Source organism: Anopheles nili, chromosome 3 (assembly GCF_943737925.1).
Source record: "Anopheles nili chromosome 3, idAnoNiliSN_F5_01, whole genome shotgun sequence".
NCBI lineage: Eukaryota > Metazoa > Arthropoda > Insecta > Diptera > Culicidae > Anopheles > Anopheles nili.
The window spans coordinates 59,494,314-59,520,302 of NC_071292.1; the positions used below are offsets into that span (position 1 = coordinate 59,494,314).

Consider the following 25,989-nt stretch of genomic DNA (forward strand, 5'->3'; position numbering starts at 1 on the left):
AGCCCGACGGGCATTCGCCGCCATTGGGTTTCATGCATTTATGCCCGAAGAGCAAAAATCGGGAGAACCGCATCTCGCCATCTCGCCGGACGTGTAGTGCAGTTGTTTTGGGTTGTCCTACCCGACCCTTATTACCGGTGGCTTCAGATTTTATGCCCCGAATGGAGGTGATTCAATTTTGCAGTCCTCGAATTTCACCTTAAAATTTAACGACGAACTGGAAGGGGCTTCGGCTTCGATGAGGCTAAAACAAAAACCCGCTCCGCTCGATGGCAGGCGGGCAACGGCCCAAATTTATGGGCCATCCTTTTTCATTAGAGATAAAGTCGGCCCCCTGATCGATCTAGGGCGCCGTGCGATCGTGTGTGAGAGTGGCCGGTGAATGGCCACTCGATGCCGTTGGGGATAGCATTTCACCGTAGCAGAACGGCACAACAGCGAAACGAAAGAGCCGTTGATAATGAGATTGGCATGGAGAACACACGCTTTTCTGGGTTTTGGCAGCTGGAGCATGCTCTTTCTTTCCTTGCGGAGGATGCCCGGACCGAATTATGTGTCCTGTTTTTTTTTTTACATCGTCCAGTCATAATGCCCTTACGGGTCTGGGGTATGGAGTTTGTTTAAAAATGGCTCAACAGTGATTATCTGTATCGTTTTTTTGGTTTTCACTCAAGCACTGACAAACTCCGAGGAGTTGTGCAATTATTCTCGCTTTTCAGCACCCACCAGCCTAGGAGTGATTTATGGCCACGTTTGTTGTGCTTCGTTCTACGATTCGGGTGGATTATTCGATTTTCATTGAGTAAAGTTGCTCGTTTCGATCATAAATTCCTTCGCTAGCACAGCTACTGGGGGAGGATATTGTTCGAATATCTCCATCGGACTATCTGTAGTTTAATTTGGGTATTCCGCAGTAACTAACTTTCTGAATCAAACACCAAAAAAAAAAATAATGCCCCCAAAACTTCTTGCACCGTGGCGTGGCGTGCGGGACCTGGGTTGAGGTGCGGCCGTGTGTCCCCAAAACTTTATTCGTCGTAAAATAAAAACCGCACCGGAGCATTAGGGGATGCTTGTTAGCGTCAGGTTGTGCAATTGTTTATACGAACTGCGTGGTCGGTTGGATGGCTCGGTGATGGTAGCAGGTAGAATGAGAGTTACAAGGGGGGTTGGAAATGTAAAGGGATCGGGGATTTGTATAAATTATAATTATTATGAAACATGTGGCTGTGCGCCAGCAGTGTTCGAAAGGCAATACCCCGGCGTGGTAGTGTTGGAAAGGACCACTGCAGCGTCACAACGTCACATTCGTGAAAGGGATCGGAATGAAGAAAAACACATTTATTTCCTTTCTAAAATATAACATCACCCGTGTTGGGGTTTATGGGACCCTCTTCGAGCTGTAAGATCACTAGAAGTTGCTTAAGTTTGTAACGGTTAGTATTTAAAAAAAGACACCCATTTTTGACACTTCATTCGTGCGCCCGTGAAGCAGGCCATGAGAGGATCTGTCAGAATTAAAACTTTCCGACAGGCGAACCAGGGACAGACAGCCACATTGACGCGCTTTGCTAACTTTCCCCATCTAATTGGCCGTGGAATGGCAATTTGTAGCAAAGTCCATTTTGATTGCGCCACCGGGAGTCCACCTCACACCACCCTTCCCACTCAACCCGGTGCCATTTCGGTCCATCACCGTGCCACCCTCATGGCTGGCAGTTGTCGTTTGGCATGTCGTTTTTGGGGCGCGCCGTCTTGGCACCTCTGGTTTTTCTGGTGCGAATGTAACCCACCTTAATGCGCTGCTTTGGACCCCGCACTCCACACTCCCCTCCATGGGCGCCGGTGGTAAGCGTTTTACTTAATTCACGCCCTATAATCCTCTAATCAGCGTGTCAAGCTTTTTACGCCGGCCGGTGTGCCGGTAGTGGCGCGTTTCTTTGGTGCCTTCGTCCTGCCACCCGGAGCCTGTCCCGGACAGACGGACGTGTGCCACATGTACTGTCGCGCTGATTACGCCAAAGGGGGTGTCGGGGAAGGAAGCAAAGCAGTTGGAGCCCCTCCCCGAGTGCCCTCGCGGGCCGCCAGAAGGACATAAATGATCCGCAAAATGAGTTAATTTAATTTAAACTTTATTGCAACAAATTAAATCCGCTCCTGTTTCGCTTCGGGTCCGCTTTTGCTTCGCCCGGGGGGTGCGCCTGTGGGGTTTCCTTTGCCCAGCACTTCGCGACCGGCAGCAAAGTTTTCGCCAGCCATCCTTGCCGTTCGCTCCAGACGCGGCGGTTCCTTTGCGCCATGCTTCCGTGTGGGCTTTTTTTTCTTTTTCTATCTCTCTCTCTCTCTCTTTTCTTCCCAAGCAGTCTTTCGTTCTTTATCGCTGGGGAAAATCATCCTGGATACCGGAACAAAGTGTGCGGTGCAGTGTGTTATTCCATTCTTTCATGAGTTTTTTTGTCTCCTTCTCTCTCGTTCTCTTTCTCGTGCGCTGTTTTGTTTTAACTTTCAGCCGCATCTCGGCTTCATCTGCCGTTCGGAATGTGTCTGTTTATTTATCTCCCTGCTGCCCTCCTTCCTTGACTTCTGGCTCATCCTACCTTTTCCCGACGTGCATGGTGGTTTGGCTGCTGCTTATTACATTTTTGCGAATTCCTTTTATATTTCTATAATTGGCCTGCTCGAGCAAGTGGCCGCCCCACCAAAGCATCCTTTTGAAGAAGCCGTTCCGATCGCGCTTCCGGATGGCTCTATTAGGTGGCTGGATCTCTCTCTCTCTATCTCTCTCGCGTACTCTTTGCCATTTCCCAACCCGCGAACTTTCGATACACATTGCGGACAGAGGCCGGGCCCGGTTCCGCGGACATTCCAAGAGGGCTCGAGGAATTGTGTACGCGTGTGCACAATTTCGGGCCGTCCGCCGGGGAATGGCTCGTGGATAGCTTAATTTTGATGCCCCTCGAGTTTGCGGCCGCAGCCAATTTATGGGATGAAATAACTGTTACTAACAAGTTGCGCTCGTCGAGTGTATTTGCACTTCCGTTTTTTTTTTATTTTGGTGGTCCGAGCTGGTGGACAAGGAGGCTTCCGGGTTGTCGGTTCGTTTCCGGCATTCATAACAGATTAGCAGGAATTTTATTCCCGGGATGAATTATGCTGCTCTTTTTGTACGCGATACTAGCAAGACATTTCGTTTGGCTTGTGCCGGTTAGGTGAGCCTGTATTTTTAAGATCAGTTTTTTTCTCGCTCATGCAACAAAGTATATATCCAGCGGAAGCGATCATTTTCAATTCGACTGTGGTAGCATTTGGGCGTTGAGCTGGGAAAATTAATGATAAATTGTCACCATAATTCGATTGGCTGAATCTTCAAACGTAATCCTGTATTAAAATTGTTATTTAAATAAATTGTTCAAAATAGCAACAACGAAGCAGATAAATGGCGCTCCTCAGAATAAAGATATTCGAGCAGAATCAAGACAAGGACCTTTGCCGCATTACCTGGGCGCATGCTGTGACATCTTTTTGGTGTTCATATTTTTTGTTGTTGCTGCTGAATCTCCTCCAGCAAGGGTTAGCCTCAACCAGCACTGAGAGATCCGGGTTTTCAGCCCCGAGCGGGTACACCGGCACAATAATCTGATAATTGGATGGCTCGAAGAAGATGAAGACGAAAGAGCTGGTTGTAGCGCGGGACAGGCAGACAGAGTGAACGGATGGATGCTGTAGAGGGATAAATGTGAAGAAAATCAAGCGAAAGCATATTGCGTCAAAACAGCAGAAAAATAGACGAGAGCTTGCCCGAGAACCGGAAGGACACACATACAGCCAGGTCCCCACGTCGCCCGATCGGAAGTAACCAATTGGATACGAGCCTCACGTACGGATCGACCGTGAGTACCGTGCCGTGTGCGAGTGTGCCTCAAACTTTCATTATTGCACTTTATCCTTTTCAATTACGGAGGGATTTGCCCGACGGAAAGGGCTGCTTTAAGAAGCGATAACAGCCAACCGTGTCGCCGAGGCGGCAACTATGGGGGGGCACAGGCCTTTCTTAAGCCTTTTCTTAAGTGAAAGCACTTGAAGATTTCTTTCCGCCCCCGCCACACGGATACGATCCTTGGCGGGGCGCCTGAGGAGGGCGATCCTAAGCGCTATTAGGATGTGATCCTATTTCTCGACCGAGCGGCAGATTGTTTTCCCCGCGTCGTGGACAACGTTGGGGGGCCTGTCGCTGTGCGGGATTAAAGCATAAGCTCGGTGTCGGTAGCATTATCGAACATGGCCACGGCGCGCTATTACATATTTTACGGTTTTATTTTACGGAACATATTTTACGGTTTTATTCTCACTCACTCATTAAATCGAACCCGGTCGGCCCGGATTCATTGGACGAAAGGGAGTAAATTGTGTTGAGCTTGTTTGTCCGTGGCTGGGGTTTTTTGTTCAGAAGCTCAACACCTTACCAAACAACAACAGCAACACAATAAAAAAAACAATCACCCAAACACATTGAGCAACGTAGCAAATCAAACGCTTCACCGATTGATCATTTCCAGTTCATGCGTGCCAGCATAAATTCGACGTTGCAGTTCCCACCAAATCCTCGAAGGGAAAGGGAGAGAAAGTGGGTGGGAATCGGAAGGATTTGGTGTGTTTACCATCGTTGCTGTTCGCAGTGTTGCTATTTTATTTATGACGGCTATCGTATTTGTCGCCACGTGGGGTTTATACATTTTGTGTCCATCGGTTGTGCTTTGATGGGTGCATAATTTATGCACGCACGCCCGTCCCGGTCGCGCTGGTGCAATGGAGAGCAGTGTAGAGGCGTTGTTAGAAATCGGATTTATTGTTTGCTTTCATTCGCCTCGTGGTTCACGGTGTTTGGGACACCCCGGCTTTTACCGCCCAATTGCGGGGACTCGTTAAAGCGGAAACCGCACAATTCGCAGGGCACATCATTATGCTCGTGACCCGTATTTAATTGGGGTATTAAATAAATGCATTCGAGGTTACTAAATGTGCGTATGAACCTAAAGTGTGGTTACTGAATGTAGTGGCTGAGTTAAACCACTTAAAAGGAGCAGCAGAAAAAAAGGCACAAATGTGTCGGTTTATTTATGTCGAGGCTGCACGAGAGAAAGATTGTTCAATCGTGCTTGTCGCGTTTCGAACAGATGCAAGTCTGGACTTCGAATATGAAGATGCTTATCACGTCATTTGCGAGGATTTCGTGGACCACTTGCATACGGGTGGGTTTTTCGTTCGTGGCCATCCAGGTGGACAGGTGTTTTACGACCGACGCGTATTTTATGCCTTTCTGTTTCCCCGTTTCTGCTGCAGCTTCCACCCGTTAAACCCCCTGGGGTTGGTGGTTGTTATTTTGATCTGGTTTCGATTTTTTTCTTCACCCTTTTTTGTTGGCAACCTTCGCCAAATCTCCGACCGGCAACCACCGACGAGCAGGTGGCAGCTGGAGGCGTTTTTTTGTTTATTTCGTTTTCTTGCTGGCACAGCTACCGGACCAACCAGCCAGTGTTTGCGCGGGTATTGGAAGCATTCACTAATGAACTTAATATGCACGGGCCACCAGGTGCTAACTGTGCGTCTTGGGTTAATTATTCCATCCATTGGCTGGATATCGTGTTTCGCTGCGCCCCCTTTCGAAACAGCTTCGAGCGCGTGGCTACCGTTCCGGGATGCGGCAGAAAATCAAACTGCATCTTATTATGCAACTTTTATGCCGGTGGTGAGTGCGGAACACGCACCCTTCACGGTGAGCCTGATGGGGGCGCCTTTACCATCTGCCGTTGAAAGATTTGCCGTCTGATTTTTTACATGCCTAAGTGCTTGTGGGTTTTCTGTCTCAAGTTGTTATTGTTTGATGCGTCTCGATGTCTTATTATGCTCGGATGGATACAATTTTATGCAATCGTCTATCGTTTGGTTCGTTTTGGATGGTTGATCCAATCGATTTGGATCAGTTTTAAAACTGAATAAGTTTAATTTCCTACTGATATTTATGAGAATATCCTTTTGACATTTTTTTGTCTATGTCTTTTTTATCGTTCAAAATATGTTTAAATAAATAAGTTTTTAAATACGTTTTTCATATACAAAGTCAGCATATTGGGAGAAAATCCCTGTATTTCTCATTTTGAAACAAACAGGGCTACTTTCACGCACTGCTATGTGACATTTGTAACGTCAAATATTATTTAAGAGCGCGCGGTTTGTTTTTATCTTGTGATGTAGGCAAAGCATTGTACAAAATATTTGTACTCTTTGTTCTTCAAACTAATATTTGGTTTATTCTACGTAAAGCTTCATAAACTCAGGTAAGATTTCGTAAGAAGCTTCAAAGCGCAATAGAATTATTTGTCTGAAATAATGCAAATCTATTCAATGCTGTACCATCTACGTTTGGTGATGTTTACTCACAATTTATTCCTGTTGTTTTTCAAATGCAGCTCCGATAATCTAAGTTGAGTTTTTTGCGTGCATGCAACACTCACATGGGATAACGATGGATGAGGTGCCTGTTAGTCCTGTACAAAGAAAGCGGAAAAAATTTCGCCGAAAATTAAGTTGCACTTTAGGAAGAACATCAAAAACACCGGGAGACTTAAGCAATACAGAAGAATCTTTTCAACAATCGGTGCACTGTTCATCAATTCAGAGACCTGTCCAAGATGATAATGGGGAGCGGAAGCAGCCGTCATTTTACTTCGATGATTGTAGTGAAAATATCGAAACAGTTACTGCAAACCCACTCGCATCTGCTATCCTGTTAGAAAAGGCTAGTGTCGTAGCGATACCAAGTAAGGTACCATCGGAAGATTTCATTTTTAACTCCAATCAAGATTTTATCACCGTGGGTGAGTTAGCTAAACGGACTGGGGCTGACCGTTGCATCGAATCAGCACCGGGCGAAGCTAGTCAGAATGTCGTTTCCAATCCAGTTAGCTACAACTTTACACAGTTCGAAGTGGACACACAATTGTTGGGGATATTCGACGCAGCTGCCCAATTATCTGCTTGTGGTATTGCGAAACCATCATTTGAAAGTAAAAACGGTAGGAAAATTGATCATTTCTTGTCGGAGGAGAACGCATCGCATCGGCATGAAATTACAGTACTTCCAGTTGATCGTTCAACGATCATACCAATGCTGGAAATCAATGATCGTCGAAATACTACCAATGCCCCTGTTGAAAGGATAAGTATATCATGTGCGTTGTCGGAAAAAGTTTCATCCGATGCTGTGAAACAAGAAACAAAAGCGCAGACTAGGGACTTGATGTTTAAGCAAGATCATACATTTGATGTATGTTTAACAAAGGAAAATGTTCAGCATATTTTAGCAGAGCAAGAAGTTAAGATTTGCTCTGAAAATGCAGCAGTGCCAAATGATCTTTCGTTGCCTGGGGCAGATAAAAAACACGAGATTCTATCGACATCGATCTTGAAGGAAGAATTTAATGAAGCGTTGGTTGATATTTGTGATAGAGCTACCTCTAAGGAAAAACTGCCAAAAGAGCTGAATGACGCTTGCATATCGAATAAAATCTCGAACGAACCATCAAATGATCCAGGTATTATATTTCGATAGTAATAATCTCTAATACACGCAAATGTAATTGTTTTTTTTTTATGTTTTTAGATTCAAACTCGTCCTGTGATCGCACTCTAGTGCAAGCAATATTGGATGATTTTCGCTTAGAAGATGCAGAAACATGCTCCATGGAGGTGGATTTCTCTATTATCAAAACGGAGGGGCTACGTCGACGGTTGATCCAAATGCAACATTTAATCAACAGTCCACCGAAAACCGTGAAGCGACAGAAAGACTGCCGTCAGTATGGCAATGTAAAAAGAAACCCGAAACAATCGATAGCACGTCGGTTGTCGTATGACACGGATTCAAATTCATCGGCCGTTGGGCAACCAGCATCTGACGACGAGACCACATCCCCAACGGAAGGGATCGCAAATAACGAAAGTGACGACGAAACTTCGATGGATTGCGTCGCTCTAAACACAAGCGTTTACATTCAGGCTAATCTGACGCAGCTTTCTGCCTTTTTCTCGCAATCTCCAACTGCTTTGAATGACTCGAGCGAAGAGAAAAAGGGAAATGAAGTCAATTCGCAAAGTATCGACCAAGAACCGTCGTTTCACGGGTTCGCGTCTCCTATTTCGTTGGCGTCCGAGGTAGAGCATTCTCCCAAAACAGAACGGATGTATTTTTACACGTTTGATGAATCCGACGGCGAGAATAGATGTCATTCATCAGACGACGAGACATCACCACCGATGGCTGAGCCTGTGGTGATGGAGCACCTACTAGAAGACGATGAAGATCTGCTCATGCTGGCTCAGCATGTGGAAGAGAAGGCACGCGATTCATTACGAAAACCTGTCGAAAGAGTACAAAATAATTCTCCAAATGATGGTTTAATCCATCCCTTGACAAAAAATGTAAAGATGCATCGTTCTTACAGCACTGCTCTTGGTTCGTCGGTTAATACATCCGGAATGACGCGTTCGGTAGCTGTTGCGGAACAATTCGAGATCATGACCGAAAAAAAGGTAGAGTTCTTGAATCTACATCCATTTGCAGGAGGTTTCAGCACGGCTAGGGGAAAATCGATTGCTGTATCAGAAAAAGCCCTCGCAAGAGCTCAGAATATGTTGGCGGAAGAAGAAGAAAAGATTCGTGCTGGAAATGACATAATTCCGATCCCCAAAAATGATCCTTCTGTAAACAGAGAACTTAGAACAAATGAAACCATATCGAAGACGCTTGATAACAGCGCATATAACTTAACATCCCTCGCAGGTGAAGAAAACACGTTTGGGAACTTTATTGTCGGAAAAGATCAACCATTTACTGGAGGTTTTAGTACTGCCAGGGGATCGTCTATTGCAATATCAGCGAAGGCTTTAGCAAAAGCTAAGCAAATGTTATCGGAGGAAGAAGCAAAGCTTGAAAAGGAAAGTGGAATGATATCAAATAGTCATTTAATGGAAGGTACACGTTGTACATACAATGCCGTAACGCCATCGGTTCGGAAGGATGCGTGGATCGAAAACAAGAGAAACGACGGAACTGAAACTTCTTTCAGTGGAAACAAATCCATCACGGTTGACGCACCCATCACCGCACAAAAGCCGTTTGATGAGGAAGAAACTAAAGAAAATATCAGCAACATTGTTCCTATCAACACTGTTAGTAACAATAAGCTTGTTGCTGGAAGGGAGAAGCTTGATAAAGATCGAGCAATTATCTTAAAAGATAAGACAAACGATCACAATCCAAATCAATTTGCCATAGCTCAAGAAAGTGAACTTCATCGTAAAGATTTGCAAGGCATCGTCAACCAAATCACTCGTTCGACAGCTATTGAGGAAGGATTCGAGATTATGCCCGAAAAAAAGGTAGAGGTTTCGAATCTACATCCATTTACAGGAGGTTTCAGCACGGCTAGGGGAAAATCAATTGCTGTATCAGCAAAAGCCCTCGAAAGAGCTCAGAATATGTTAGCGGAAGAAGAAGAAAAAATTCGCACCAAAAATGAAGTACTGTCGATCCCTATAAATGATAATTCTTTAAATAGAGAACTTAGAAGAAATGTTACTACATTTAAGAAGCTCGATAACAGCGCGTGTAACCTAACATCCATCGTAGGTGAAGAAAACACGTCCGCAATTTCAAAACATAGTATATCAGCGCAGTTTGGGAGCTTTATTGTCGGAAAGGATCAACCATTTACGGGAGGTTTTAGTACTGCCAGGGGATCGTCGATTGCAATATCAGCCAAGGCTTTGGAAAAAGCTAAGCAAATTTTATCGGAGGAAGAAGCAAAGTTTGAAAAGGAAAATGATCGGTTTTTGAAAGGTGACGGAAGCAGAACTGAAGTATTTTTCAGTGGACACAAATACGTTAAGGTTGATGCACCAATCACAATTACCAATCACAAACCAAACTTTTCGAGCTGTTCCACAATGGAGAATGTATGCAGCACAGTCGAAGTTGTTGAAAACCAGAAGATTTCCATAGTCGAAGAAAATGGACTTCACCATAAGGATTTGCATGACTTCATCAAACAAACTGATAACGTTCCCTTGTTCAGTGGTGCATGCGTGCAGCCTTCTAATGCTATTGCTCCTGAAGTGCTAGAGGAAAGAAAGCACTTTTGGAACGATCAAACGGATCTAACTGATCGCTCGACAAAAGAGTGCGAAACCCTTCGTAAACGCAAAATTTCATTCTCACAAGACGAACTTGTGGTGACGCCGACAAAAAAACTTCGCACGCATCTACAGCTGTCGGAGATGGCTTTGCAATCCAGCACACCGTCTGCGGTTAAAGTCGAGATCAAGGAAGAAGTTTCGTCCGATGTAACAACATCCAAGCCAGCAACTACGTGTGCTGTCGAGGAGTTTTTTGCTCAGCTGGACGATCACGAGTTTCAGGAACTTTTCAGCGATCACCGGCCGCAAAATGTTACCGAGGTAGGAAAGAAGCAAAATAAGCTGCTCGAAAAGTTTGAGCAATGCTCCGACGCGCCGCCTGTAAAACCGGCCTTCAAATCATCGGATTTTGACGATAGTTTTTCGGAGATTTCAACGAACGTTTCAATGGCTGAAGCGCAGCATCCGCATGTGCCAGATGAAGTGCAAATCAAAAGGATCCAGGAGTTGGAAAAACAACGTCAATTGATCGAATCGAAACCCGAAGAAGCTTGCAGACCGCGGGTGTGCGATTTTACCTGCAGAAAGCAACAGAAGAATCGAAACGATTTGCAGAAGACCCTCGGTGGAAAACCACCGAAATTAGCACAAACATCTAACTCGTCGATGGGTATAACACAAACAAATGTTATGCAGTTCCGTTTCCGCATGGCGGACTACTATGGGTAAGTTGGAAAGGGGTGCCTTTTTAGCTGCTGCTGGGTGCTAAGTTTTGTTTTCTGCTATCTATTTTAGGGAATCGTTTTGCCAAACCAACACGTCGGGTATTTCAATCGGACTGGATGGCGTCGACGGTTGCTTGATAATGGACAGAAACTCAACTGTCGGTGTGGAGGAGATGAAGATCGGATTCCTTGCCTCACCCGGTGTCGATCCACGGCTCGTGCCACCAGGATGGATCGAAAATGCCTGGCGTTGGATCGTCATCAAACTGAGCGCGTACGAGCGTAATTGTCGTGAGCACTTAAGCGGCTCACTGACACCGGAAAACGTGCTCGCACAGCTGCATCACAGGTACCACGTGGAAATTGATGCCGCACGTCGCCCGGCCATGAGAAAGATACTGGAAAAGGATGACGTTCCCAGTCGGCGAATGGTGCTGTTTGTTTCAAATATTTACCACGGCAATGGCCCGATCGGTACGGAACTGGAGCTATCCGACGGATGGTACAGCTTGCGCACGGTAATCGATGTCCCGCTTGCATCGGCCGTTCGATCGGGTAAAATTTTCATCGGCATGAAGCTGATGGTTCAGGGTGCGGAGCTGCTGAATCATAACGACGCATGTGGCCCGCTTGAAGTGCCACCGGACGTGCGGTTGAAGATCACGGCCAATTCCAGCCGGCGTGCTCGGTGGTACGCTAAACTGGGCTACTGTCGACATCCGATGCCGGTTCCGTTTGCGTGCAACAGTATCCTCGCTGAGGGTGGATTGATTGTGCTTTTCCGAGCGATCGTGATCCGGTCGTACCCCATGTTGTACCTTGAATCCTTCGCGGACAAGGCACAGAAATCGATCATGCGTTCCGAGCGACTGCAATTAAGGTACAGCCGGAAAAGCGACGCTAGCCAGCTGGAAAAATTGCACAAGCTGTACAATCAGGTACAGCACGATATCGAAAAAGAACGAGCGGCTGAGAGGTTGACCAGAAACATGCGAGTGACGACAAGTACCACATCCGAAGAGTTGCAGGAGTACCTTGAGAATGGTTTGGATCTATCCTTTGTCGACGTAAGTTGATGGAACCGGATATTGGGTATGAACAAAAGTAATCAATTAAATTAATTTCGAAATTGCAGATCGATCTCACTCCAACGCAGCAGCACGTTATCGAACGCTTCCAGCAACAACGGCAACAAGAGCTCGAACGTGAAATCAATCGCCGCGTAAAGGCTCTGCTAGAGAAGGACGCCATTCGACCAAAAGTATCGTCCTTGCTGAAAGTACGACTGATCGATTCCGTGCAGCCAGAACGATCATATTTGCTTTCCATTTGGCGCCCGTCCGAGGAAGTGTGCAGTGTGCTGCAAGAGGAAGCCTTCATCGAGTTTGGCAATGTCGCTGCCACCGGCATGAAAACGGACGACGCCATACAACTGACGGCAAATGGTGACAACTGTACGTACAAAAGGCTAACACGTGGCCCCGAATCTGTCCCTCCACAAGTGCCATTTGCTCGCACCATCACTTCGATCGATGCGATCGATCCAGCGAGCTTTCGGCCTGCCTTTGGGGAGTTCGATACGATCGGGGTCGTTGTGCAGATCGTCACGAACGAGTCGGCCACCGGTCAATCGGTGTACCTTGCCGATACGGCAATGAATTTGCTGTGCGTACGTTTTAACCCCAACCTGGCGGGGTTCGCATACGACGACGTCGTTCAGGAGCAAGCGGTACTGTACGTGACAAATCTTCAGTGGCGCACACGTAGCTGCCATACACTCGGAGTTCCGCACTGCTTTGCTACCTATTTCACGACGTGCGTGGTAAAACCGGTACACGGTCGCGCACGCTCCGAATGGGACCGCTTCCAGGTGCAGCTTGAGGCTATAGACCGGGAGGATTTCTTCCGGCGCTGTCAGGAGAAGGTAGGTGATCTACCGAACACGAGCGGTGTGTCCTCAGCCGGCAACATCACCCCGAATGCGTCGGGAAGCGGGACACCGTTCCGACAGCAAACGTTAGTCGTTGGTTTGCAACACTCAACTCCGATCGGGACGGGCGTCAGTGCAATGAAACGGAAGATAAACCGGCTTGCGTCGATGTACGGAAGCCCACCGAAGCTGTCCCCCATCGCGGTACGTCGCAATCCGGTCCTCACCAAAGGGTTCAAAACTCCGGGCAGACTGGAGGATCAAACCTGACGCGAACCTGAGTTGAACCAGGAGTGCAGCAAAAAAAAAAGACCGTGTGTCTCTGGTAAGTGAACCGAAGCGAAGGTGGCTGTTACGTTTTAATTCTTGTTAAAGTCGAATGTTTAATCTGTTGAAATATAACACATGTTTTCCGTCCAGACTACGGTTTCGCGAACTCCACCCGAAACACCCGCCGATTGACTCACTTTACGCCGCCCCGAACCATCATTCACTTAAAGTCACCTAACGAGCAGCGATATCGGGAGTAGATTGCGATTTGTTTGCCAAATGGTAGCGAACTTCTAGCCTGGTTCGCAGATTGTTTGACTTTAAAACCATTGAGTGTCCCCGGGACCGGATGGCCACTTTTCAGACTTACATCTATTTGCTTGCTGGCGGGAAGTTTGTCTTTCGTTCCGGCTCTCGGGGTTTTTATCGAAGCCCGCTCGAAGAAATCGAAGACAAATAAAACGGCCAATCGGTCGGCTCGCCCCGCGATACATGACGCATTCAATGGTACCGTAGGCCCTGCAGCAGCAGCACCAGCATCTGGTGCCCGCTGTTTGTTGTCGGTCAAATATTGGTGAAAGTAGAATAGTTTCTCCTTTCCTTTGGAATGGCTGGTGCTGCTGCCGCTGCTGCGGTGATGACCGATCCAGCAACACCACCGCAGGCCATTCGTTGATTCGTAATCGATCAGCGTGTTCCCGCACGTTGCTCGGTTTCGGTCTTTCGGATGGTGGCAATTGCGGGAAAACTCCCTTTTGGGCGGAGATCTCTGGGCACACACTAAGCCAAGCGGTCTCGGTGTGCGTTTCGTTTTCCCGGAGCCAAACTAACCCGTGTCCACGTGTGCGACAGCTATCAATCAGTAGCGATTGTGCCGGGGCGAAGGACACATATTTACACTACTCCCGAGGTTTTTGCCCTACGTGGGGTGAGTGCGGTTGGCAACAAAAAAAAAAAGAATAATGGCGATGGAAAACGAAACACACGATAATGGGGTGCCGTTTTTTTTTTCCTCCATCCCGTCAAAAAGGACCTAGGGACCGATCCCGCCGGTGGCAACATATTGGCGGCGAATGGCGCTTCTCGACGAGGGAACAAATGAAACTTTTCTAATAAACAAGCTGTTGAATTTTGTCGCCCAACTCCTACAACCCGTGCCGGCGATGGGACAAAATTAGTAGCAGTTTTCGTGAAATCGTGTGGCGCCTCCTGGATATCATCGTCCGTATGGCAACGCAGGGGTTTTAGCGAATCCGCTCAACCGCGCACAACTTCCGTTGCATCAAAGACGTTCGCGCCGGCTGGGGAAGGTGGTGAAACGTTACGAGAGACGTTTAATAAAAGTGCTCACTCTGTCTAAGGGATGGTTAAACCTTCCTTTCTCGAGCATGGATGGGGAGCAACAACAAGGGCAGCAAAAAAAAAGGACATAAGCGAGCGTTCGTTTCGGTTCGGTGTGTGAAAAACGCAGGGACAAAAAAAAAGTAGGAAACCGGAAACAGCGTGTAAGTTATGCTGTACGTGTCGAATTTTCTAAAGCATTTCGAGTGTGTGTTTTTTTCTTTTTGTTCTCTTTTCTCATTCTTGCATTCGCTTGCTGCTGCTGTTGCTATCCTTGCGTTTCCTTGGAAGTTAATAAACCAACCGGCGTTGGTGGCTTCCGTTTTCGTGTTGGCTGCTCATTTTTCTTCTTCTTCTTTACTTATCCTTTTCGTGAGTGGGTGTACGGCCAGTCCACTCATCGCATGTGACTCCGGCATATGTCTTCGTCCAGGGCTTTTTTTTTATTTTTATTCCTGTTCCGCTTTCCCGCGGGCACAGATTGGATTTCGACGTCTTCGAACGGCTTCTGAGCGCCTCTGAACCGTGCATCTCGTAGACTCGTGGTGCACTCCCACTCGCAACCGGATGCTCGCATGTTGGAAAGTTTTAAATTTCCATCTCCTTCCACCAAAAGTGCTCCCCCCCCCCCCCCACCCCCCGCTCCCCAGGCTTGCCGGCCAGAGTTTATTTACGCCGTTTCGCGCGGCGTGGAGTCGGCTTCTGGCCCTATTTGGCGTTTCGCGCGTATCCGATATCAAAAGCCCGCACGTGGCGCTCATCTCACGCCCCCGCCCCGGTATGCCTAACTATTCGAACCGGCAAATACCGAAAATCCAATAAATGTTCAATAAATTCCTGCACATTGCGCGCGCTGACACGAAAATTGCGATGCGCCGGAGAATGGGAGGTTCGATTGCGCGATTTGTCACGCCTTGCTTCACGCGGAAGCGGTCACCATCTCCGATTCCCGAACCGATCCGGAAATGTCAGATTCCCCCCCGGTATGCCGGTATGACGGTATATTCCTTGCACTGGTGCACCCTGGGAGTGTATGTGCCGGCTTCTGGATCGGCATTCCCGCTCTCTCCCCGGGTGCTACGACAGGATTTGCATCTCGCAAGGATGCATGCTCCAACCCGCGTCGGGTCTGAGGGGCCTCGGATGCTGTGACAGGGAAGGGGCAATAGTGCACGCCTGCCTGTCACGAACCTGCCATGCCAGCGATGCGGGCGATTGGCGGCGAGTTGTAATTAACTTTCAAAGCATTTTCTGCATGTCCTCACGGATCAGGGGCAAGTTTTCTTCACCACTAACTTAACCTTCTGAGGAACCGAACGAGCGAGAAAATGGATCCTTTCGTCGATTCATGCGGGCCGTCTCCACTCAGTTGCTCATGCCCGGTTTCGTCCTTTTTTCGGGTGTGGATAATGCTCCAGAGATTCCTGGCCATACTGGCACCATCAAATTAACGTACTCCTTTCATCCTTATGACGTGTGAGACTCTCAGTGAGGAGGTGGCCTTAAAGTGGTTCATTTTTGTTTTATTTATTGATTCTACTTGCATCGAGAAAAAAAAGGATGAAGTAACCCACTCGTGATTTTGCATTTGCCGATAAATAAATGATTGCACTTTGCCATTTCCACTCCTGCATCCTTGCTTTTTCTTGCGCCAGGCTCCCCCCCAGGAGTGCTGCAGAGTATCAAAAGCGGCTACGTTGGCTCAAGGTACGACGCTCGCGATGTCACTTTGCAGCCCGATGTTGGCTGGCTTTTGGCAAATTAAGTTCCGAGTTTCGTAAAGATTCGCCTCCAGCCGGCGAATGATGAGTTCATGGCGGCTCCATTTTTCTATCCTTTTCGCCCGCTTCTTTCGCCTTTTTAGCTCACAGACTTGCGTTGAAGCGTGGCAAAAAGGACAAACACCACCGCCGGGTTGGAGTTCCTACATTCAACCTGGTTAGAGAAACCTTCCCGGCATCGTATCACGCCTGCTGTGCCCTCAGTTCTCGAATTGCACGCAAACTGCGAATGCTTGTCGAGGCATGCGAAGGACTTTTTGGATCGCCAAAGGCAGCGAAGCACCGGCGGCAAAGGCGATTGCATTTGCATCCCTCAGACCACCGTGCGGTGTGTCGGGGATTCCGACATTTTCCGACGGTGATTGCCGCAATTCGGTGCGAACGCCACTCGCCGTTTGAAGTGAACCTTCACTCCGGATGAAAAGTTTCGATACCGCGTGGTGGGGTCAAGAAGAAGAAGAAAACAGGAACCACGTGCCAGCTGCTGCATTGGATCTGTGGGCGCTTTTCACGTCGACCGGAAGACGATGTTTTCCCTTCCGGTTCGGGCGAGCACCTTCTTCGAGGTGGTTGAGTTTATTACACTGCGTGTATTTTAGTGCGTTTTTCTTTCATCCTCTTTTGTCTCTCTCTCTCTTTCGCTCTTTCTCTCTTTCTCTCTTGCCTTGAACCCCCCTGAAAGCGTGTTCACGTTTTCCCCAGCACGCAGCGCCGGGCAGCAGCATCGCGCAAATAATTAATGGCGGATGTGGCGGTGTTGTGAAAAATTAATAATTAACGCTCGTTTATCTCGGCGATCACCACGAGGGCGGTGTGTTGGGTGGCTACGACTGGGGTAGGGTCAGTCGCCCGCACACACCAGCCAGCTGTTAAGGGTCATCCCGGGGAGAAAAGGAAAAAAGAATTTCGCCTTCGATCGCGCGTGACGCTCCGAAGGGAATTTGCGATGGCGACCAGCCAGACGGCGAAAAATGGTGTTTCTGTCGCTGTCCGCTGCCCGGGCAGTGTGGAATAATTTATCTTCGCGGTCCCGTGCGGTTCCGGTTCATAATTTCTACTAGTTCCGTGCTCGAGCTGGACACCCTTACGCGGTGATTTATGCCCCACCAGTCGGCATCGGGCGATGGTGAGTGCGTTCGTGATTGAAGTACTAATCCGTGAACGGAACGCGGTCCTTCCGGGCTACGCAGCCACGCTCTGGGGCGTAAGCTTTATTGCATTCGCATGATGCAAACCTCCGTCTTATGGGTTTGCTAATGAAGCAACATCTCGATGCAATCCTCGCGCTTTCGTGCGATACCATAAATCTGTTCAAAAAGGCGAGAGGTTCTTTAGAAGCAAAGTGGTTAGTGCAAATTGGTTTGAGGCAAAAAACAAAGAAAAAAACGCAAAGCTCAAGCTAGCAAACACTCCACAACTCCTAGGGGTTGTCGATTCAAGTTTACTGTCCTTCGTGACGTCAAATAAACATGTAGTCTAGCAACGGCCCCTCGTGTGCGTGTGACTTGTGGCAAAGAATCAGCTTAGGTCCTGCATTTCGATACATCGTTCTGTGGTTCACAGACATCCATCCCGCCCCATTCGGTGGAGACTTCAAAAACCCACAGTAACATGTTGCCTTGGATCCAGAGGACTTTCACACGGCAAGGCTATTTGGCTGGTTGCTAAGCAACCATCGACTTTTGCGCTGTTGTAAACTAGTTCCCGTCACAAGGACCAACCAAAACAGCCGCCAGTCACTAACGAACTGCCAATGTCTGAGCGCGTCCGACGAGCACGCAGCGTCCAGCTAAAGTATCTGGCCACGCTGCACCAGATTGGTAAGCCATTGGAGGAACCGATCATCGGGCGACACTTTAAGCTACCGGAACGACCCCGACCGGCCGAACATCCCGTGTTCGACATGTCGCTGTTGTACGTGAGTAGAGGAACCATGCGAGAAGACCAGAACCGCTCAGACGAGCAGAGTAATATGCGTCGCTTCGTATCACCCAGATTCCGATCTACTGCCACCTGGTGCTGCATCCTCCCGGCGAGCTGGAACGTCCACCAACGCCGGAGCTAATTACGAGGGCACGAATCGAAAAAGCGGTGGGAAGCTGGATGGATTAAAGTGTGCAGAGAACATCCGGGATCACTCTCACCCTGCGGTGCGTGCGAATGGTGTTTGTATCCGAATAAAGCCCACACACCGGCTTCCGCTGTTAGCTACATTTTTATTTGTCAAAACGAAACCCACCGCTCACACTAGACTAACTCGCGCACAAACGCGCCCTGGTTCTACGTTGCCATAGTAACGGCTCCAACGAGACACGCCTCACTTCGTAATATGTCGAGTGTTGGGGTTTTGGTTCTTTTTAGCCTCCAACTGCTTCACCCGGTTGCGCTTGGCCGCAATCTCCTGCTTCAGCTCCGACAGCTTCACCTTTTTCTCATCCAGAGCCTGCTGCAGCCCGGTGTTCTCTTGTTCCAGTGCGACGATTTCGTCACGCTTCGCATCCGCCTCCGACTGACGCCCGTTCGTCTGCCGGCTCATAAACTCCTTCCGGTCCTTCAGGTGCGCGAACACCTTCCGCAGGTTCTCGCTCGCCGACACAAGGCCCACCTTCGGCACATGGTACCGGCGCAGGTTAGCCTCAATCTCACCGTGCAACGCGGCCAGCAACTGCTCCTGAGCTTCCGTGTTCTGACGCAGCTGGTTGATCTCGTCCTGCAGCTGGTTGAGTTCGGTTTGCAGCTGCTGGCTTGATTGCAGCAACACACCCGACTCGTTCATGGTGCGTGAAAGGTCCTGCACGTCGGAAAGCGCCGCCTCACCACTGCACCGACCCTGCGCCCGTCGCTGCTTCTCAAAGATGCTGTCCTGCCGCAGGAACTGCACCAACCGATCAAGGTACGGCTTGTCGCTTTCCTTGCAGCAGAATCGGTCACCCTCGAGCTGGTAATCGGGACGACAGTTTTGGTCGCTGTCGTGCATCACCGTGAAGGACACGATCCGCAACAGCTCGCTTCGCAGGTTGCCACAGTCCCAGTCGTTGCTGGCCAGCGTCAGATTCCGGAGCGTATGATCAGCGGCCAGCTTTAGCTTCACGATCGCGTTGTGGTCCAGGTACAGCTGCTCCAGCACGCTAAACTGCACCTTGTTCTTCTCCACGTGCAGCAGCTTGTTGTACGAGAGATCGAGCGTCCGGAGCGCCGGAAGCGTCATCGTCGATCCCTGGTTCAGCTCCAACGCCACGAGACGGTTGTTGTTCAACAGCAACTTCGACAGGTTGTGCAACGCCACAAAGTCCGCGGACTTTACCACCTCCAGCATGTTGTGCGATAGATCCAGTTCGTTTAGCGCGGGATAGCGCGCTAACCAACGCACTTCGGTTAGATTATTGTGCGCTAAGCTGAGGAAAATCAACCGCTCGTTGGGCGATCCCACCACTCGATGGATGTGGTTGTACGCAGCATGCAGCTGCTCGACTTCTTCCGAAATCGCGAGCACTTCGAGCAGATTGTGGCGCACGTCGACGTAGAACAGGCTCGGCACGAGCGATAAGTCGACGTGCGTGAGCTTGTTGCTGCCCAGATTCAGTTCCTGCAGCTTCTTCGTCGCCTCGAACGTACCATCCTCGATGTACTCCAGGCTGTTGTTTGCCATCGACAGCACGGTGAGATTGCGCGTGGTCTGAAACGCGGACCTCGGCAAGCTACGCAGCTTATTCTCGTTCATCAGCAACAACTCCAGCGCAGGCAGCCCATAGAACACGTTCGGCATAAGCCATTCCACATCGTTGGAGCTGAGCTGCAGCTCGCGCACAAACTGGCCGTTATCGAAGGCACCCGGTTCGATCGTTCCTATCTGCAGTTCCGTCAGGTCGAGCTGCACGACGCTGGGAAACGATTGCAGCAGCGTGCGCGGGAATGTGCGCATGATCGAGTTTTTAAACGCCAACCGCTGCTGGTTGTTGTACCGTGTATCCGGATGCCCGAAGCCGACATCCTTCGAGCCACCGTCGATGGCAACGTTCTGGAACACGCAATCGATGTCCTGGTTACTATCGTGGCAGTTGTATCGCGTCGGCGTGCGTCTCGTCGTCGTGGCTGCTGGCCATGTTGGGTAATAGGAATACCGTTCTCGCCAGCCTACGGTAACTCCACACACGCACAGAAAACTAAACCCGCCAAGGATGAGGGGGGGGGGGAAAAAAGAGAGAAAAACCTTAAGCTACGTACTTCCACCGACCGAAGGATGATGCTCTCTCTCTCTCTCTCGTAAGACCAGAGCGCTTTACCTTAGCAGCGACAACGCGTACAACCGAACCATCGTGGCACCGTACACTCGAGGACGGACCTGCTGCTTGCAGGAATCGTAGCCACAAACTGAGACCGTAGTGCTTCCTGAGACCGAAGCGATCGTTCGCTAGCGCTAGCAATCGCTCTACCAGCGGGAATTCCCGGCCACTGATAAGTGCGATTGATTTGCGAACCAAAGCGTAGCGAGCAGCAACAACAACAAGAGAAAAAAAACCGCCAATCTTGTGATCATTCCGTGTCCCTTTGCTTGATCTCCGGATCGGTGCTAGTGTGTGTGTGTGGTGTGTATACCTCTCGATCGGGGAGTGATCTCGATCGATGGAGGGAAAAAACAAAACAAACATGGAAGCACGTAAAATTGTGCGAATCCGTGCGGATGCACTTTTCTTCCCGGGATGATCCTCATCGGTGATCCACGAGCACATGTAAGCGCAGGTTCTCCGGGGGTTTGAGCGAGCAAGTGGCCAATTTGCAGGGGTGTGTGTGTTTGTGCCCATGCCATGCAATCGGTGCAACTTCGCCCCGCTAATCGACGCTGATAACGGTGTGATCTTCTTGCGGGAGCATAATATTGAGCATTCACAGGTCACGGTGGAGTCGGCTCCCGGGATTCCCTCGCGATCGTGATGATCATCATCAGCCATTTTTGTCTGTACGTACGTGCTTTTTGCAGAGACTGGAGAAAGTGTGCCTTTGAGCAGATGATGAAACTGGAGACCAAGCCAGGACGGATGTGATATGAATGCTTTCGGAACTGGAAGTTGCGCGCAAACAGGCTGCTGTGAGTGCCAAGGTTAAGGAGTTGACATCGTTATCAATAGGACGTGTTTCCGATCGTAGTTCAATTGATTTTCAGCTTCTCATCAACCTTTTCAGCTTTAGTAGAAATTCTTTCATGTAGAGGAATGAAAAAAAACCCATCACATCCTTGTTGTTTGGGGGGGGATTGTTCCCAAAACCACATACACACGCTTTCTTTATCGATCTGTTTCGTACTTTCAAGCACACTTAAGCACCGTAGTTAAATAAATAAATTAATAGCCACTCTAATGACGCACTGGTGTCTTTTTTCTCCCCCCCAGCCACTACGTCCCATCGGTGTACTCCTCGAAGGAAGCGGAAGGTCTTTCCGAGCTATCCTGCTCCCTGCTAGTGGGCTCCTGTGGTCCCACTCGATCACCCGCCGTCAGATTAACCATCAACTCCTGCAACTGGCCACGCAAACGCTCGACATCCTGCCGCAAAAAATCATTCTCCGCTCGCAGCTCGTGCACGTCCCGCTCAAACCGAACCTCCCGCCGGATGTCCATCTCGATGAGGTACCGCGTGTCAACCAAGTCCGTCTCCTCGGAACAACACACCCGGAACTCGGCCCGCCCCGTCCGACAATCTCCATGCCGTATCACGATACCCTCCCGTCGGAGATGCTTCCCAAGTGCACCCAAATGTCCACACCCCCAGTAGTTATCGTCGATCACGATCGCCCGCACAGTGGGCATAAACTCACGCACCTGATCCGTCTCCATGAAGTACAACCGATTCCCGTGCAGCCAAAGGTGCTCGAGGGCTGGGAACGTCCGGAACATGCGCACGTGCACGTACGTAAGCGCGTTATTCGAAAGATCAAGCCGCCGGAGTTCCGCCAACGGGCGTGTCAACCCGTTCCGTAACCGGCCCATCCCGATGCGCTCGAGATCCAGCTTCCAGAGGTGCTCCATGCGCGCGAACTGCACCAAATCCACGTTCCCCAGCAGCGGGTTGTTCTCGAGCACCAGCACCTCCAGCGCGGGCAGATTCGTAAGGTTGGCCAACCCCTGCAGCCGGTTCCCGTCCAGGTACAGCTCGCGCAAGCTGTTCGACGCGTTCCCATCCAGCTGGACGCTCGCGATCCGATTGCCGCCGGCGTAAACCCGCTCGAGCTGGCGCGTCACCTTAAGCGCCTCGAGCGAGCACCGGCGCACGTACAGCTCCCGGATGTCGTCGAAGTTCTTGAACAGCGACGGTGGTACCTGCGCGAACTTGGAGTTTGCAAACGCGACCCGCTTGTAGTCGAGGCTGGAGGCAAGAAAATCGGCCCCCTTCGGGTCCGCACCGAGGTACACGTCGTTGAACACGCAAAAGTTGTCCGTCCGCGGGCGGTACATGCTGTCGAACAGGTGAAACTTTTCGTAGTTACAGATCACGATCTCACCGGCCGCCGTCTCGTGGGTGAGCTTGGCACCGAAGATGAGCACGAGCACCGTGGCTAGAAGGGCCCATTGGCGGGCTGGCTCTTTGTGCAACGGTGAACGATCACTTTGGACGGTTTCGGCCTGGGTTTTCGAAGGGTTGCTGCATCTCGTCACGTTGAGGCGCGTTGTTGTACCACCCGACGAACCGATCGTCCGCATCGTACTGGTGGTGTCCGGTGCCACCGGGCTCAGGTGTTGCCTGGTTGGTCGCGCACGCCAACAAAAGCGAAAGCGTTTGCCCATCGAAAGTTTTGCGCTCTCATTTTTTTTTTGGTGGATGTAGTGGGGGAGATGGATGGATGGATGTGTTACGGCATTTCTTGGCATGTCCGGCGGATCCGTTCTGGTGGTTTGGCAGCGATCGAGATAACCTTCTGGGTGACGTGACGGGTGTGTGATAAGCTTTTAACCCCCTTGCAGGATCACTCACTCTGTCCGAGAGATGGAAGCGGTTTTTCCCTGCCCACCGAAGGGTTGTTCCACCCAGGGGGGGATGATCGCACATTTATCATCCCTGTGGTGTCTGGCCCATGTGGCGCGAGAGAGAGAAAGAGAGACTCATCAATCAGCGTGGGACCCACAGTTTTTTTTCTTTTTTGATCTCATCAGACTCACTGGTGTAACTGGATCCGTAACGGCGCCTTCGATTCGAGGCCCGGTGAAAGACGATCGTCGTGGCCATCACACGGCCACTATTGACACTTTCACTGTCGACTGTTCCGTCATCCGTCGCCGTTGTGGCCGTTTGGGTGAACAAACGAAAAGCAACGTCGGAACGAATGGTGATCGGTTCGATTTGGTTTAGATTGAGCATGAGTTGAGGGTACGTTGTGTTAGCGATGGGAGGTAAAAAGGGTTGTTGGGCGCTTTTCACCCACAGGAACCAACGTGGGAAGGATGCCGATGCCCCCCGTATCCGTATGTGATTTTTGTTTAACGACACCGGAATTTGCGAGATGTGATCATGCTTTTTGGCTAGCTTTAAAAGATCGGTTCGTAGCACCAATGATCGCAATTCAGCGCATACCCAAGGGATATGTCGGTATTCGCCGGTAACGAATTGAACGATTTAATGTAAATAAAACAAACTACGAACGATTGGTATCTTTCTGTGGCGTTTTGTACAAATATATCTGAAAAATGCTGCGAGTTTAAATGCATCAAGCGATCCGAAAAACGTGTAAGTATCGTTGTCAAAAATACAGTATAATACAATATTTTATCCTATTAGTTCGTTTTATAATTAACAAAGTAAAAGGGGATTTAAAAGATGAATTTTTATTATATTTTTAGCATTTTTTTGCTTGATTCGAGTGTTGTTTTCAAGATTTGCGCAGAAAACCGTCATTCGAACAGATCGCGCTGTCTTCAAAAAAACATCGCTTCAAAACGAACGACGAAGCTCGAAATCGAGTCGGCAAAACAAGCCGAAACGAGCTCAAAATGATGAGATTTATCACAAGGTCGCATGACCGGAAGAGGTAGCCTGATCGGTAGTACGGTAGCGCTGGTCGCACTCAAATAGTATTAGCGTTTTTTTTGGCCACTACTACTAGTTGGCAACTGGCTTATCCTGCTTATATGTCCCACAACTATCGCACATAGGGGGGAAATATCGTGGCAATGATCCGTTTATCATTGTGTGGGAGCGGACCATCTTATCGTTGAGGGAGCGAGACAACTCGATCATCGATGGGATCAGGCGCGTGCAGCCTCCTTGACGCATGTTCTCTCGGTACAAAAGTGGCCAGAATCCATCAAAATCGGGCCGTTTTTGGGGGCTCTTTTGGAACTTTTTGCGGAATATTCAAGCGCACGATGACCGTCCAGTTCGAAGGCACATTTGGCACTGCTGACATAATCGTTTTGGATTGCAATTAAAAATGATTATTATTCCTTGACGCACATGCTCATATGCTTCCGGAATATTCAAGCGCACGATGACCATCCATGACGGAGGCACATTTGGCACTGGTGGTAATATATAACTTGATGGCAATTAAAAACTATCATTTGCCATATGGCACGTGGGTGCGTAAGCACATAAGCAGGATCATCGATAGTATCAGGAGCGTGCAGCCTCCTCGATGGATGTTCTCGAGCGACGTGATTGGTCCAATCGCACTATGAACAGATGCGTACGACTAACGGACACTACATTTCTTAGCGGTGTAATATCATCTTTTGTCGTACAAAACAAACATTCAAAGCTAGCGAGAATATTTAATTCCATCACAGAAATTAGTCGCATACAGTTTCCTTCTTTGTTTTACGTTCATAATTATACTTTTAAGCGGAAAAACAACATAAGTTCTATTTACATCTCACAACTTATGACCACCAAAATCGATACGGCTATCTCATAGTGTGCTTAGAGCAATGAGATCGAAGGTAAATAAGATGGGTTGCGGATTATCACGTGCTAGAGTGATCGACGATATGTGCTGATAACATTAGAGAGAGAAAGTAATCAAATTTGCAATGGGTGGGAGCGAGAGCATCCTTGGAGTGACCTTCGAGATCGCTTGGCCAAGGTATCAGCTAGGTGCAGCCTCCTTGACGCATGCTCTCTCGGTACTAACGAAGCCAGAATCCATCAAAATCGGGCCGTTTTTGGCACGGTTTTCGGCGTCGTTTTAATTTTCCGCGGAATATTCAAGCGCACGGTAACCGTCCGTGGCGAAGGCACATTTGGCACTGCTGGTTTGACCTTTTTCGATGGCAATTAAAAATGATTATTTTACATATTGCACGTGGGCGCGTGAGCAGAACAGCAAGATCATCGATAGGATCAGGTGCCTGAGCAGAACAGCAAGATCATCGATAGGATCAGGCGCGTGCAGCCTCCTTGACGCATGCTCTCTTGGTACGAAAGTGGCCAGAATCCATCAAAATCGGGCCGTTTTTGGGGACTTTTTTGGGATATTTGCAAAACATCCAAGCGCGCAATCACTCTGTTCAGTACGAAGGCACATTTGGCACTGCTGGTAATATATAACTTGATGGCAATTAAAAACTATCATTTGGCATATGGCACGTGGGTGCGTAAGTATATAAGCAGGATCATCGATAGTATCAGGAGCGTGCAGCCTCCTCGATGAATGTTCTCGAGCGACGTGATTGGTTTAGCCGCACTATGGACTGACGCGCACGACAAAAGGACACTGCATTTCTTCACGGTGTAATATCATCTGATGTCGTACGAAAAAGAT

At 49.0% G+C, this 25,989-nt stretch overlaps 4 protein-coding genes across 4 annotated transcripts; 2 read left to right on the forward strand and 2 right to left on the reverse strand.

Annotated features, from left to right (window-relative positions):
* The first annotated feature begins 6,523 nt into the window (after window positions 1-6,523).
* Window positions 6,524-13,268, forward strand: LOC128724732 (breast cancer type 2 susceptibility protein homolog). The gene is made up of 9 exons (XM_053818453.1): window positions 6,524-7,040; window positions 7,661-8,427; window positions 8,485-8,716; window positions 8,840-9,232; window positions 9,470-9,579; window positions 9,760-9,898; window positions 10,238-10,919; window positions 10,990-11,986; window positions 12,055-13,268. Exons 1-9 carry the CDS (start codon window positions 6,524-6,526, stop codon window positions 13,117-13,119), a joined length of 4,902 nt encoding a protein of 1,633 aa, XP_053674428.1. The 3' UTR covers window positions 13,120-13,268.
* A 4,726-nt stretch (window positions 13,269-17,994) lies between these two features.
* On the forward strand, window positions 17,995-18,353 carry LOC128727760 (WD repeat-containing protein on Y chromosome). Its single transcript, XM_053821700.1, has 2 exons — window positions 17,995-18,159; window positions 18,237-18,353. Exons 1-2 carry the CDS (start codon window positions 17,995-17,997, stop codon window positions 18,351-18,353), a joined length of 282 nt encoding a protein of 93 aa, XP_053677675.1.
* Window positions 18,354-18,443: 90 nt separating this feature from the next.
* On the reverse strand, window positions 18,444-20,409 carry LOC128727759 (P-granule-associated novel protein 1-like). Its single transcript, XM_053821699.1, has one exon. The coding sequence runs from the start codon at window positions 20,161-20,163 to the stop codon at window positions 18,559-18,561; it is 1,605 nt and encodes a 534-aa protein (XP_053677674.1). The 5' UTR covers window positions 20,164-20,409; the 3' UTR covers window positions 18,444-18,558.
* A 1,222-nt stretch (window positions 20,410-21,631) lies between these two features.
* Window positions 21,632-22,936, reverse strand: LOC128724733 (vasorin-like). Its single transcript, XM_053818454.1, has one exon. It carries the CDS (start codon window positions 22,934-22,936, stop codon window positions 21,632-21,634), a length of 1,305 nt encoding a protein of 434 aa, XP_053674429.1.
* Window positions 22,937-25,989: the final 3,053 nt, after the last annotated feature.